The 15979-nt window shown below is 37.9% G+C and overlaps 1 protein-coding gene and 1 non-coding gene across 2 annotated transcripts; one reads left to right on the forward strand and one right to left on the reverse strand.

Annotated features, from left to right (window-relative positions):
- Positions 1–1874: 1874 nt before the first annotated feature.
- Positions 1875–7451, forward strand: ncbp2 (nuclear cap binding protein subunit 2). The gene is made up of 5 exons (XM_062424168.1): positions 1875–2019; positions 3708–3794; positions 4971–5065; positions 5199–5337; positions 6812–7451. Exons 1-5 carry the CDS (start codon positions 1945–1947, stop codon positions 6908–6910), a joined length of 495 nt encoding a protein of 164 aa, XP_062280152.1. The 5' UTR covers positions 1875–1944; the 3' UTR covers positions 6911–7451.
- An 809-nt stretch (positions 7452–8260) lies between these two features.
- Positions 8261–8332, reverse strand: trnap-cgg (transfer RNA proline (anticodon CGG)). Its single transcript has one exon. It is a non-coding gene; the product is annotated as a tRNA-Pro (tRNA).
- Positions 8333–15979: the final 7647 nt, after the last annotated feature.

Here is a 15979-nt window from a genome sequence, read left to right on the forward strand (position 1 = left end):
CACAGAACAGACAAATCTAATTTTACATACTTACAAACAAGCATAAAAGGGAGCGGCAGTTATCTAAGTGCCTCTCTGCCCTTCTGTTTGTCCTCCGGTTTGACGTTTAGAATTACATTAAATGCTTTATCAGATTATGTGTGTGTAAGTGTGTATTAGAGATAGGACTAAAAAAGTACTGCTATGATGTAGCACGGTTTAATACTGGGCTCTGATGACATCATTTCTCAAGTAAAGATGTTATTTAATTCAATAAGAATCAAACGGTATCACTATCATCAGTATTAAAAATCTCCATAGCTCCAAACTGCATTTAAACTGAATATAACATGATCCCAATAGGGAGTTGGGGAGCAATACAAAATAGAGTGAGTACTGAGGAAAAATAGGGGAGGAGATAGAAAAGAGGTAGTAAGTTATGACCTTAATAAGAAAAGGGCACTGTAGGCCTAACCGGACTGATCTGATTACAGTTACCTCTGCTCTGTTCATAGAGACAGCCAAACACATCTCTGACCTTGGTTGCCATAGTAACACTATCAGGGTGCCTCCTGTTTTACCCAAAAGAAGCAGACCTACTGTCTACTACTGTCTCAAGGGGAAACAGTGTCTCACAGTTAAGATTTGGTGCGGCCTTACAATGACCTCAAGGCCTAGTTTGACCCAGTGTATGACAGGAATTATGGAACATTCCCTAAAAGACATGATGGAGTGAATGAGGAGATCAGAGCTGACAGGAGCAGGTTTGAAGAGCATACTGGAGTGTGGTGAGAGCATGGACATAAACATTCAAAGCATATATACATAAAATAAATAAATAATAATCTAAAATATATAGCACGATATAACTTTCAATTAATGATCATACCAGCCATGAGAGAAAGTAATAACATGATATAATAAACCAACTATTTTGCTTAAGAAATAAATAAGTAAGGAATAACTACGGCAGTGATATTAAGGACATTCACTGACATACACTGAAAAGGCACCTTGACTAACTCCAGAAGATGGCAGTGATGCAATACCAAGGATACAAGCTGCACTGGATAAGTTTGCAAAAAAACTATGAAACTATGAAAAAAAAAGAATGGATAGATATTGTGGTCATATTTAATCCATACATATATTGAAGATTGTGCAAAATGTTGTCAATCAGAAGCTTCTGTGCAAAATAATCTGAAAAAACACAAAACTGAGGCATAATATTGTTGAAATTGCTCTCATTTTTCTTAGGACATCACGGGCTGTTCATCTGTTTTGTAAATAGATGGTTTATTATAGTAAGTTAGTTATAATAACCTACATATGTTTTATATATTATTTGTAGGTTATTATACAGTGGTTTTACTGGTCCGGCCCACTTGAGATCAAATTGGGCTGTATGTGGCCCCTGAACTAAATTGAGTTTTACACCCCTGCTTTAAACCCTAAAGAAGAAGAAAAAAGAACCACTCATTTCCTTTTGAGTACAATATCTAAAAAATGTCTTCAGATTTAACAAAGAAACATCTCAGCAATTTCATAATAATACTAGGTGTTGATATAATGTATTGGATTCATATTGAAATGGAAATATGGTGAACAAGTCAGGATTGCAAAAAGTGTCCCACATTACCCTAATCCACCCTACAGGGAGGAACGTCAGGAGTTGATCCAAATGTTGGAAAAAGAAAAACTGGACTTGAATCTGATAGTTAATTATATATTTAAAGGAAATACGATATAGGGTAAAGTTCTTTTTTAGTTTTGTTTTTTATGTATTGTTCTTCTAACAATCTCTTGTTCCACCTCCAGTCCGGTAGGTGGCGGTAAATACACCTGTAAACTGGTTTGCGCTCACTCGGAGTCGTTCAAAGGACGGACAGCGGAATCGGAAGCTGCGTCAGGCGTTAGCCGCAGCGCTAAACAATTGAAAAATCGCAAACCGCGTCTTTCTTCACGATGTCTGCTAAATTAAGCGCTCTGACCAGCGACTCTCATATTGATATCAGTCAATACAGAGACCAGCATTTCAAGGTGAGTCAGAAAAGCGACACAGATGAACATATAACTAGATATTTGTAACTGTGTTTGCCTTTAGCTCTCAGTTAGCTTCCGTCCACTAGCAGCAGCTCACATGTTTCAAAACCAGCTTTAAATTTTATATCATTTCCCTTAAAATATCTTTAAAACCAAGTGTTATGATGAGTTATGGTACTTGTTTTGGAAAGAAACGATGTAAAACTAGAGCTGCTGCGACGATTAATCGATTATTTTGGCCGACTATTAAAATTTAGTTGATCTTAAAATTATTTAGATTTAAAAATGTGTTCAAGCTTCTTTAATGTGAATATTTTATGGTTCCTTTTAGTCTTTTGAAGCAGTATATTAATATCGTTGGGTTGTGGATAAACCAAAAATACGTGAGGACATCAATTTGGGTATTGGTAAACTGAGGCTAATCAAGAAAACAATTGACAGATTAAGTTAATTGATAGTTAAACAATCATTAGTTGCAACTTTATATGAAACATAGCAGCCATCAGTTTCTTTTTTAGTGTTGCCCTGAACTTATTGAGTAACATTATGTGAATGATTTTTTTAATTGTCATCATACTGAGAATGAAACAAACTACTGTTTCTCATCAGTTCCCATCAGTGCAATTTAAAAACAAGTAATACATGCCTGAAATTTAAAAAAAAAAAAAAAAAGTATTTCAGACACACAAATAGAAAAAACAGTTTAGCAGCAGTTCAGAGTAGAGAAAAGGGTACATTAATGTGTTTGGTGCTGTTGTTAGTCTGTTTATGATTTAGTTTGCAGAAAACAAGAATTCAAAGATAAACAAGAGAGGAACACAAATGTGCATTGAAGGTGATCTGACGCTTATATGAGGCTTCAACAGTCTGAGTTAGTCACATCAAGTGGATATCGGACATATTTACAGTCTAAACCCTTCTTTGTTTCCTTGTTGAGCTGGGGTGGAAGTATAGTAATAAAAATAGGGACTTTGGCACTAAAAAAAACGGGAAGATATCTAACTGATTTGTCTAATTTGGACAGCTGTGGCTACATATTGGTTTCAGATACAGTTTTAGATACATTTTTTACACAGACTGAGAACTGTGGGTTTTGCTGTCCCTGTGTCTTTGTTCATTTGGACTCCTGAATGTTGTTTTAAGACAGACTTGAAATATTGAACCTGTCCTTTTAAAGGTACCGTGTAAAAAACATGATTTGATGTGTCACACAACAATGGACCTGTGCCCAAAGCCAGGTCCATGGCATTTATTGTGGAAGTACTTGAATAGTCTGCTTAGAGCCCTGATCTCAACCTCATCTGACCTCATTGATGGCCTTATTTTAAGATGGGAGCAGATGCTTGCAGACAGGTTTTATAGAGCTCTTTATAGAGGTGTGAATCACTTCTAGCAGTAGATTAATGCCCAGATGGTTTTGTAAGGACATGTACAGCCTCCACACTCAGGTGAAATGTGTTGTCCACATACTTTTGGTCAGCTATCTACTTTTGTATAAATTACATCTTATGCTCACACCGTTTGAGGAGCCAAAAATGAAAATAAATACAATTTTTATTTTGTATTGCAGAAGCAGAGATAAGCTGCCCAGCAACATAAACTTAGACTCTGTTGTTCTTTTCTGAACTTTACTGTTACTGAGTGAATAACATGCTCATATTTATAATGTTTTTTTGTGTTTTCAGGGGAACCGCTATGAACAGGAGAAGCTGCTAAAGGGTAGCCACACACTGTATGTGGGAAACCTCTCCTTCTACACCACTGAAGAGCAGGTACGATCCACCGCAATTATTTTTTACTACACCATTAGTTAAAACCCTGTGCCAACTTCTTAGAATATTGGTTTGATACCATTTGTATTTTTGGGCGTTTTTTGCTTTTATTTTGAAAGTATCATGGCATAGAGGCCAACAGGAAACAGGGAGAGAGAGGGGAATGACATGTGGCATGCATGGTAACTACTCGGCTACCAAAGCACTCCAACTTGTATAACTTTTATAAGATTTTAAGAAAAGATCTGGTTTTGGAATACTTAAAGATTTTATTACTTTATTTAGTCTTTCATCCGAGTCGATGCATTAGTCAATAAATTCCTGTGTCGACTCATTTCTTCAGTCAAATTTTTTTTCTTAAGCTATGTCATTGTACAAAGTAATGCAGTGTGACAGCAAGACAGGCTGTAAACTTTTACAGATGATTGTCTCTAAATGACTTTAATAGCTTACATTACTGTGATGGAAATAGAGGACAGCACGACGCAAAGTGACTGCGTCTCCTGATCTGAACTCTTTAGTTTTAAATGCAGCAAAGTCGGCTAAACTCCTGTTTAAACAGACAGACACGAGTCTCTCCACCGTCTCCTCCTCTACTGTTCAGTGTGTGTTGACTCTTCGGCTGACAGCACTGTCAGCAGCCGGCAGGAGAGGCGATCCGTGGTGCTGCTTGGATTTTATGACCGAACTAATACCAAGAAACACACTTTTTATTTCTCTGACTGTGGAAATCTGATATTTTCACAGCAGATGATGAACAACAGCAAACGACACAATGTATTCTGATTTACTTTAAGACTTCTCTTACAGTAGATGAGAATACATGGCCTCACCTCCGCCCCCGTCTCTCTGAGTCTAAAAATGCGGACTCTGAGTCAACTGTAAAAATAAGTTTGGGACAGCCCCGTTCTGACCTGTGACTTTATTTTGAGGTCCCCCTCACTGGTTTAGCAATAAAAAAGTTGTCAAGTTGTGTGAATTTTCACTTTTTCACTTCACTCTGTTTAAAAGCTTCACATACATTGCAATGATGACATTTTTCCAACCTATTCGGTCAAAAAAAGTTATTCCCAGAATATTCTCTTCTGGTAATACTTGTCACATATATTTCTTACAATGTCTTACCCAATTGTTACTTTTGTGTTTTTTGTTTTTTTGTTTGTTTCTGATGAGCAGGTATACGAGTTGTTTTCTAAAAGCGGAGACGTCAAGCGCATCATCATCGGCCTGGATAAAGTCAAGAAGACAGCCTGCGGGTTCTGCTTCGTAGAGTATCCTTTTAAACATGAAACCCAAATCACATTAAAAAAAAACTGTCTTAATAATACTAACATTTATGAACATGCTCAGCAAACACTCACAAGCTCATGTAATACAGAGAGACCTTAACCCAAGCTGTTCCAGATATTACTCACGTGGAGACGCAGAACACGCCATGCGCTTCGTTAACGGCACTCGGCTGGACGACCGCATCATCAGGACAGACTGGGACACCGGCTTCAAGGAGGGACGGCAGTTCGGCCGCGGCAAGTCTGGAGGACAGGTGAGAAATCTCACAGTCACATGTGTGAATGCTTGTAGAGACCTGAACAATTTTTGGCTTACAATGCAAATAAAAACAGTTGCTTCCTGCTTTTTTGTAACAAGACACCAATCTGCATATTCATTAAGCTTTAGTTTATATTAAAAGTAAAGTTTAGATAAATTACACCAGCAAGAGTCTGTGATACGATTCTCCCCCAAAACGGTGGATAAAGAACTAGTGCTTTTAATTCTTTATTCATAAACTTTTTTTGACACCCGACTATTGCTGTGGTGAATGATTAGTTTAAGAGTATACATCAAAAACCTTCCTGTGTCATTACGAGGGGTTTGGGGTCTACCGTCTACCCATTTGTGTCTCCTTCATATTAAAAAATGTCCGTGCAGCTTTTTTGGAAAACAATAAAACATAAAGCACAATATGGCATTTGAAAAAAATGGCCTATACTGAAATGGCCTTCCAAAAATCAATACACTCTATCATGACATTTTACGTCAACCGTATGATATTTAGAAAGTGATATAACTTCCAAGATAAATGATGCTTGATTAAGCGTGGCCTTTTGAAGGGACAGTATTACTATAGTATGGCATTTGAAAAATGAAAGTGCATGTTGTGCTGTTAACAAATAAAACATGCATAATCATGTCCTGTTTTCCTGTATAGCTGTTCAGTGTGCTATCAGGAAGTGTAAATAAAAATCACACATTAATATTGGACTTGAGATAGTTGTGGGGAAAAAGTCATGTTTGCTTCCAAAAAATACCCAGTCATTTCCATTACTACACCATAAATCAGTCATTAATAAATGTTTGATTAATCTCTAATGAAACTGTCAGTGTGCAAACAGAGGTTATTTTATTTATTTACAAGAGAAAAAAAGACATTCAAAATCAGTTTTTTTGGGTTAGTTTCAGTGGTGTTTTTTTAATTTGCACATTCGCATGAATAAAAATGCATATCAGCTGCACAAAAATAAAAAAACAAACATTTTATTTCCTTTTTTTGGTAAACTGTGGGTCACAGAAGGAAAAGTCTAGCTAAAATAAATGTGTATAGGTTGTTTTTACAGCTCTCAAATGTAAAAAAGTGGGTTAATTAATGCAATTAAGTGTTTCCCACAGCCTGAGGATTTACTTGTTTTGTTGTAATTCGGTTGTGGGCAGCGCTGTAGCTACATGTTCTCTAAATACCTCACATGTAGGCTAGGCTATCAGTAGATGCTAGTTAGGTGGCTTCCAACAGAGGAGGCACTAGTCCCCACTCAGTTAGTGCAGTGTGTGCAACTCTCACAGGTGTGTGGCCAAAAATGTGTTTGAAAAATTGAATTTGGATTTTATTTGACCTTCCCGGCTGCCCAAGTAGATCCTCTGTATAGAAAGCGCTGTAATGGATTTGATTTTTGTTTTTTTCCATGAATGTTTGAGTGTAATCTTTTGTGTTTTGTTCCTGTGCTGTCTGTGTTTGTGTGTAGGTGAGAGACGAGTACAGGCAGGACTACGACCCAGCCAGAGGCGGCTACGGTAAGCTGGCTCAGCAGCATCGAGTCGGAGAGGTGCGCAACAGTTTTTAGACTGAACGCCACCGCCGCAGCAGTCTGTCTGGACTACACTGAGCTTGAACCTCACCCTTGGATCAGAAAAATGCTCCGACAATGCCACAAACAAACTACTACAGCCTAATGTCTTCACCATTTAACAGTCTACATGTGGTCTGCACAGATCACTGGATCCTGGATTCTAGCAGCTACTATTTATTTCTTTTTTGGGGGGGCTTATTTTCTTTTCCGACTGCCTCGTGACCTCCAGACTTCATCAGTTGACATGGTATCACAGGCCAAGCCACAAAGTTACTGTGATATATTAGTGACGATTTCATCATCTTGCATATAGAAACATTGAATATTTCCCTAGATGATGATATATATTATGTGTTCAAGGACAATGCAGTCTTGTCAGAATGTTCTCGGTGGGTCTCCATTTCAGATTCCAATAATAGTAAGCTGGAGTAGCAGAAAGGAAGCGTACTGATGTCTTCTTATCTATTCCCAAGAATGAAACTTTGTCCTAAATTGTGTATACTTTTTTTTAAATAAAGCTTCGGCTTTTTTTTTTTGACGTTTGTTGTCATAGTGTTTATTTTTTCTTAATGTCAGTGGTGATGTCTGGTAATCCAAAGATTTTTATTTTTTTTTTGTGAATGTCATTTGACTCTGCTACACTTTTGTTTGTTATGAATGTAATTGAATTTACTTCTTCTCTTATTTTAGTCCTGTGTTTTGTGTCTTTGTAATATAGCAAATGAAAGAAAAAAGGTTACGATAGCAGCTTAAACCTGCGCTTAACGCTGACATATCACCCTTTTAAGTTATTAAACCGGGGGTTGAAGGTAGAAGCAAGAGTGAGTTATGCAGGCTATAAAACAAAAATGAGCTGAGATAAACGTCATTTTCAGGTGACAGTTTGTCATTCAGAGCAACTCCTTTCACATTTCATCTATCGCTAATATGAAGATATTGGTCGCAGTAACGTAAAGGATAAAGTTGAACACTTAAAAGATTTGTATCCAGACATCCATGTCTTTCCTGGACAGCTTAATATTCTGTGAAAGTTCTGATTTGATGCTCTCTTCCCAAAAAATAATTTTGTCTATAGAAAAAGTTTCTTTCACTGATCAAACAACATATATCCTACTAGAACCCAGTCATGTGGCCAAGGTTTATTTGCTTATTTCAGAAGGGAAATTATAATTTATGAGCTAGAGGTTATCTCCAGGTTTACGAGTACACTGAGCAAGTAGAAACATTTCATTGACCACCAGCACATTTTACATGGTGATAGTTGCATGTTTGGCTCATAATGTGCAGTCTATAACAATCCTGCAGCTGTGCACACATGCCATCAAGCAAAGATCTTTAATGTGAGGGCTTGTCCGGGATTTGAACCCGGGACCTCTCGCACCCGAAGCGAGAATCATACCCCTAGACCAACAAGCCCTTGTCTATAATTGGTGAATTTGGAGGATTGCAGAACAGTTTAGCAATGGCTTAAAATGGATCTGTTTACCTTCTAAAACTGGCATTTACAGACAGGTGATAAATTCAAAGAAAATATTAATTTTTTGAGATTGTTTTATAAGGTGTTGGCCCACCACATGCCGTCAGAACAGCTTCAATGCTTCTTGACATTGATTCTGCAAATCTATGAACTCTACTAGAGGGTTGGACACCATTCTTCTAAAAGATATTCCATCATTTGGTGTGTTGATGGTGGTGGAGAGCACTGTCGAACACGTCGGACCAAAATCTCCAATAGGTGTTCAGGTGGGTTGAAATCTGGTGACTGTGAAGGCCACATCATTTCATACTCATCAAACCATTCAGTGACCCTTTGTGCCCTTTGGATAGGGGGCATTGTCATCCTGCAAGAAACCACTCCCATCAGGATAGAAATGTTTCATTGTAGGTTAATAGGTGATCACTCAGAACAACTTTGTATTGATTGGCAGTGACCCTTCCCTCTAAGTGGACCCCAAAGCCAGCGAAATACCACAACATATCAGAGCAGCTGGGTCTCCTTTCTGTAGGGATCAGCCATTCAGACCTGTACCGGTTTTTCCTTTAATTTGACACCCATCAGTACCTCACGCCATGAAGGCTTTCCTGGTACAAAACACATTTAAACTATGCAAGGATTTCTGTGTACAGTCTCAAACTCAGTCAGCTATGAAGTCTGTAGTGCTGTATTTTGTGCACCAAAGCTCAATTATCTGCAGGGTTTCTCAACAACAAAACACAACAGCAACTCATAGCATTCTGCTGCTGTGACGTTAAGTTAAGCTGAAATCCTGCAGACTTTTGACATGTCTCCTAAAGGAACAGTTGGAAGAAACAGCTAGTAGTGTGACTGTATTCAGTGAAAGAAAAATCCACTTACCGTTGCCTCTAAAGCTTACTAATTAATAGATTAAACAAACTATATATAACATTTTAGTCGGGGTCTCTGGGTATGTGCTTGTCCTCTAAATGTAGCTTTGTTATGTGCCGAGCTTATCATGCCATAGCCAAATAGTTTCCCTGTTAATCATAAAGCATTACGCTTAAACTGGTGATCATCCTGCTGAACAGTTAGTCAGGACTCAGCTGCTAAACAATCCCCATTCTGCCTGTAATAAAGAATATGATATCATGGCAGTCAGCTGGTCTTTTATCTCAAAGTGAGCTGTTATAGTGAAGCAGTTTAATTTTGCATTATATCCCCACCACTGATTACAGCCATCAACCTCACTTAATTCTTTGTCACTCTTTATCTTCTTATGCAGGTTTCGAAAATGAACACAAGGTGGCAGAAGAGGAGGTGAAGTTCTTTATTAGGGACTGAAAGATGTTACAGTGAACCCAATACTCATACACTTTCAATGTAAGTCCAAGTTTCTTAATACGAGACAATATTAGAGAGTCACTACTTCCAATTGGCATCTGTTCGGACCTTTATTAGCAGCATGAAGACATTAACGAAACATAACATTCACAATTCATTCAATTAAATTTAAAGAACTCAAATTAGTTTTAAACAGGATGTTATTTAAGATCTTATAAAAGTGTATATTGTTATGTATTTGTACCACTGAATTGTCAATGTTTGGTCAAATTTGCATTTGTACTATCAATGGAATAATATAGAAGCATGACTTTTACTATTTTACCATTAATTTTAGCTATTGTTCTCAATCATGTATCCATTATGATTAGCTATTTCAGCTTATCCTTTACTACATTACTATCTAACCAATTATCCACTAATATACTTTCATCATCTGTCTCATCCATTTATCTGCTGACATACTTTTAACAAACCTGAACCTGTTTTACTACTACATTTGAACCATATATTCATTGTTTTTAGATATATATACACCTTTAATTTATTATTTTTAACTGGCTATTTAGACATCTGTCCACTCGTCCTTAATACCATAAAGCACCTGTTAATGATCCGTAAGAGATATGCATCCAAATGAAGTGTATTTACCATTTTGTGTGAGTCAGGGGATTCATCTCCTTTTCATTGCTTCTGGAGTGAAAGAGGTGAAGCTCGCTGAGGCCCGAAATTTGCCCCTCATGATAGGATTCTCACAGATTTGCAATATTGGCTGTTATTATAGTCAAGTTCAAGAAGTCAAGTTCAAATGGGGTCAAGTGAGAATTAGACAGTTGCCAAGGCCAAATTCTGAATTAATGAGGCATTATGCTGATGAGAGGGCTGTTTGGAAAAAAGGGGGCAAAATATCTTGAAATCCTCCACTTTGTCTCACAGAGAAACTCATTACAAAGGCAGCCTGTCATTGGCTGGTTACAGATAATGCCGTTAGATAACGATCCACCATTTCAATGAAGAACAACAGCTCTTAACACCAGACTGTAGCACACGGGTATCTCCAGTTTGGTCATTAATTTATGATAAGGGCTATGGATAAGTAAACACATGAGCATAAACTCACTCATAACTTTAAAGATATAGCTGATTGTTTCTATATTTTATTCCTCTGTGCCATAGACCTCTTTTTTTGTGCAATAACTATTAAATACACATCAGTGAGCAACACTGTAGCACATGTTCCTTCACCACACAGAGTTTGGACATGTTCATTTGTCCACGGCTACAAAGACCAAGCATGTTTTCACTCTCTGGAGAGTAGTTCTGTGTGAGACTGACGCAACAGAGCATGTGCAGGAACGTGATTCTGTTTGCACTGCTCCGTTAGCTTGTTGTGCTACAAATCACAACATCTTGACCTTTGACTACATTGTACATTTCCAGCACATAGTCAAGATGTGTGAGTAGGATCAATTAAGTGTTGGTTTGACTCTGATAATAAGAAAACCAACATATAAATAAATAATGCAGAATATCGCCAGCTATATTTGGGGTGAAAACAGATCATGAATGACAATATCGTAAAATCTGGGTGTAATAATATAAAATAGAAGAATTCATAACTTTTGGCAAATACTGTACATTAATAAAAAGTTACATCTGCCTACGACTACATTATAGTGTGTTATCAACCCTTTTAAATGTTTCTATACTGCTTAATAATGCTAAGTAGTGACATAAAGTTAAGTCAGTTCAGAAAACAGTGTTATTCCAACTTTATGTTAATTGTCACACAAAGCCTGTGCCATAACTAAATTGTTTTCCCAGTTTTGGATGTGGAAGAACTTGCCTGAGCACTGGGCTCAACCCCGTCCAACACATTTAAGAATGTCATCTGGGAGCCAGGACTCATTGGCCAACATCTGTGTCCGACTTCGCTTTGCTCTTGTGCCTCAATGGGACCGAATCTTGATGAACACCTGTTGTTGTTCATGCATCATGAGATTCTTAACAAATGGATGTAATGTTCAGGTGTCCACAGGCCTTTTACTTTCTTGCCATATGGTGTACATAATTTAGATTCAGATTTGATGTCTGTTCCGTCCATAACTTTAGCTACATGTAAACAACATCAATGCTTTTTGGACTGTGCAGGAGAATGGCGAGATTCTGATTTATTTTCATTCATTCAGCTTATTTGACTCCCCTGGATAAATGGATGTTATGGTTTTTATTTTAAGTACTGTTTTTATTAGTGTGTACAGTACGCAATTAATCATCATTCACATTATGACCTGTCACAGTTTTTATTTAAAATTTATTACAAACGTTTTTTCCCCCCAGGGAGGAGACAATGAGATGATTGTCTGAGATGCTTTCTGTCCAAGTTGGTTCATAAATGAACGCCGCAACTGGAAAAGAATATTGAATGCGCAATTAGTCTTTGGGGAAATATAAATTAGCATGAAGAAACGTGCCACTGAAAGCTTTTTGCTACAGTATGTAAAGCAGGTGAGAAGCACAGCAGAGAGAAGATGTTACACCGTCACTCGATTTGGAGTTGCGGAAGTTCATTTAGGAAGGTTGGGAAACATAAATATTCATGGTTGATACAATTTGGAATGTATTAAGTCACAATTATGAGGTTGTGATGATTGACCACCTCGTAATTTATATTTATATTTAAGCATTTCTGGTAGAAACAGACTTCCGAAGTGTATACGAGGAGGAAGACAAGTTCAGTTTAATTTAAACAATGAAGACACACACGTCCATGCATCTAAAACAGCATGAGACTTCAAACGAGGTCACCAATGTACAAATTCTTCCATCACCATTCAAGGAGAAACATTAACCTCCTCATTATTTTATTTGCTCCAGGAGAATATCAGCAGGTGGCATTTCAAATAGTTCAGTGACTAAACATGCAGATTTCCTGTTACTGAAGGGAATCTAATTACAGCCAAGTAATTCCCTCACTCTAGTTTGGAAACAGATCGACACTGAAGAGCTGCAGTGAGCCCATAAAGAAACTGAATTAGCAAATGGTTGCTTGACATTTTGTGGCCATAGGGGAAGTATTTGTGGGAAATGAGGTGCTTTATTTATCCGGCGGCGTGCTTTACACACGGCCTTAATGTGAGCATTAGTGTTGGACTGAGCCGTGTTGTGTGATAAGATTGAAGACGAGTCACCGAAAAGGATTTGACAGGTGCTCAGTGTCAAGACTTAAAAAGCCTGTCCACGGCAGATGCTGTTGTACAGTGTTTCATCATCTGCCGTTTCATTAAATCTGTTTCATCTGTCATCCGATACACCATGAAGAGGTGATGCAGGGAACATAAAAATTTCACGTCAGGGAAAATAATGGCAGAGCACTATAAAATCAACATCAGGGAACTATCTTCTACTCTTTTATTTGGTTCTTAAGGAAATTTGAAACAGGTGGCCTTTGAATTGACAAATGTCCTATTGCATTATTTCCACCAGGTGTGTTTATTCTCAATCTGTCTCTTGGTAGGTTACTGCTGCACTCAGCTCAGATCATCCTCCTATCCGTCAGCAGGTGATTGACTGAGATGAAAAAGGTATCCGCTGTAACAGATAGGTGCAGGGAGATGGTGCAGGGAAGGAAAAGAAAAAAGATATTTGAGGAGGAAACCTCATTTGACTGGGTTAATGCAGCCTGAGGCATTATTAAATACCTTTAGAGGAAGTGAACAGCAGGAAGTTATGTTATTACTGAGATTTGTAGGGAAATTGTATTATTAGAAATGACTAATTATCAAAAATGCACAGAATAATTTCCTCAGAATTCCCTTATCATTAATTATTAAACATAAGTTGATTAGACTAAAAAAGCCCCCCTGCTCCCTTAAAATTGTGAGTTGACTGAACTAAACTTGAGCTCTTTGTTCATTCTACGCTCATCATGATTAAGAATCTCATGATGCATGAACAACAACAGCTGTGATGGTTGATTCTTTTAGGCAACTTGAGGACCACTTGAATTGTAAATGACATATCAACTTTCAATTTGATATGTTTAACCTTATAGCAAACGGTTGCTTATTAAAACATCCACCAGACAGCTAAACAGCTGAAACTTTCTCCCAAGCTCTGTACAGCCAGCCAAGTCACTGATCACTATGAGCCAGAACACATTACACACTGTCATTTTATGCATTGCTATCATAAAAAATATAATTTATAGCCACTTAACGTTGAATTATATTGAAATTAAAATGAGGAAATGAAGATCTATTACATTCCACACATTTCTGTATGATGATATGTTATATGGTGCATCAGTTTTGAACGATCTTCTTTTATTCTGTCTCTATGAATTTTGGGCTATTGATAACCTCTTGTCTTTGTGGCATAGTTTATTAGTGTCAACATGAAAACAAACAAGATATCTGCAAACTGTTAAATGTTCAAAAGACCCAAAAGGAAGCAGTAAAAGCTCTTTTTTAAGGAATGTATTAGACTGTTGCTCTGCTCACCATGGTGTGAGAAGAGCAACAACCACAATGTAGACCTTAATTCTCCTCCATTGTAGTAGACTGATGTTGATACAAATACTTTTCCTTCACTGACGCTGAATGTACGCTAGTGAGTGTCAATCCCTTAATGCAGAATAGTTTCATATGAACATAATTAATAATAAAGCTGGTCTGTTTGGACAGCAGCTCTATCTCTCCACTCACTTTCTATGTCTTGTTCTGGCTGAAAGACCCTGTCCGTCATCGCTCCCGGGTTGGTGATGCTCGCAGGTCATTACAGCTCAGAGGCCTCTTGGTGGGAAGTGTGGCCCTAATATCATGCTCCACAACACTCTCAACACCCTGCAGCTTTCTGGAGAGCTTCACCTCATACTCGGTGCTCAAACAGCGGTGCAGTACATGTGTTCCTCTTGCTCACTGACTAAAGATCAGTGTCAACTGAGTGATAGACTTACTGGAGTGAAATTTGAACAGGCTCATACTTTTGAAGCCTGTGCTTTTAGTTGCTACAAGTCCAGGGTTGCTGGAGACAGACTTCCTGGCAAGCCTGAGTGGCCGTGTTTTTCCTCTGATACCTTGGTGTCTTTAAACATGCTTCACTAAAGAGAAATCTATGTGCAGAAACAACTGTCATGCTTGAGCTGCCCTTACTTGAACCACATAGCACCTGGTCCCTTCAGCAATCACGTTAAGGCTAGCTGAACACAGTTATAATTACAGGAAAATGTTTCAGTCTGTTTCAATTTAGCACAGTCCATTTACTGCCTCCGATCAATCCGCTTTCTTCATCCTGGTGGTGACGATGACTGTCTCTGAAAAGCAGAGGCATACAGCAGATTTCAAAAAGCAGGTAAACACTGCTTCATGACCCCTTCTAGCTTTCTCTCCCTTGACACTGAGTAGACACCAACAAACCATCCATCACCCTAAAAATAGATCACTGGACTATAAAAAATCGTTTCTTTTGGCAGAAATGGGATTTTACAGTAAATCTCAATAGGAATCCTTCAGAGGGATGGGATGGTGCAATATGTCAACGTGGGTTCAATTTCAGTTTTATTCTTTTCTTCTTAGAACTGAAGAAAACCCTTGATGGTCCAGCATTCACTGTGCTTTATGATTAAACGGCCAGTTCAACCAAATTACATGTTTTTTTCCCCACATACATTAAGTGGTAAATATGCAGATACTGTATTTTATCTGCTGGTTTTGAAATGTACATTCTTGAGAATTTGGCCCCCACCCCAAAACAAGTGGAGGTGAATGGAAATTCAGAAACATCTCCTTTAGAAATCTCAAACTGTATTTGGGTTTATAGTGGAAACGTCTAAGACCATGTTCGCACTAAGCCCTCCATCCAGTCAAAACAGCCTCTAGAGTTCTCCAAAGACGTCTGTAAAACTGTTTACAGAACAACTCTGAAAGGGTCAGTGAGACATTAAACACCTCAATTGGTCACATTTGTTTCAAACCTTGTCATTATCTTGGTTACAAAAGTGTAATCTAACCCTAACTCTAACCCTGATGAGTGAGATTCATTAAATACAAATACATTTTTCTCAGCCAAAACCACAAACTGGGTCTAAATTAAGGCAATAGATCACGTGAACCTGCCCTTTTTATCCAAATTAATCTCAGATATCAGGTATTTTCATCAGAGATCATTTAATCCAGAGAAAACTGAGCTCACCAACAACGACAGAACCTCTTCATCATCTCCACACGAACATGTTATTTATTTGCTCCCCGAACTTCTTCTCA

Source organism: Scomber scombrus, chromosome 8 (assembly GCF_963691925.1).
Source record: "Scomber scombrus chromosome 8, fScoSco1.1, whole genome shotgun sequence".
Lineage (NCBI taxonomy): Eukaryota > Metazoa > Chordata > Actinopteri > Scombriformes > Scombridae > Scomber > Scomber scombrus.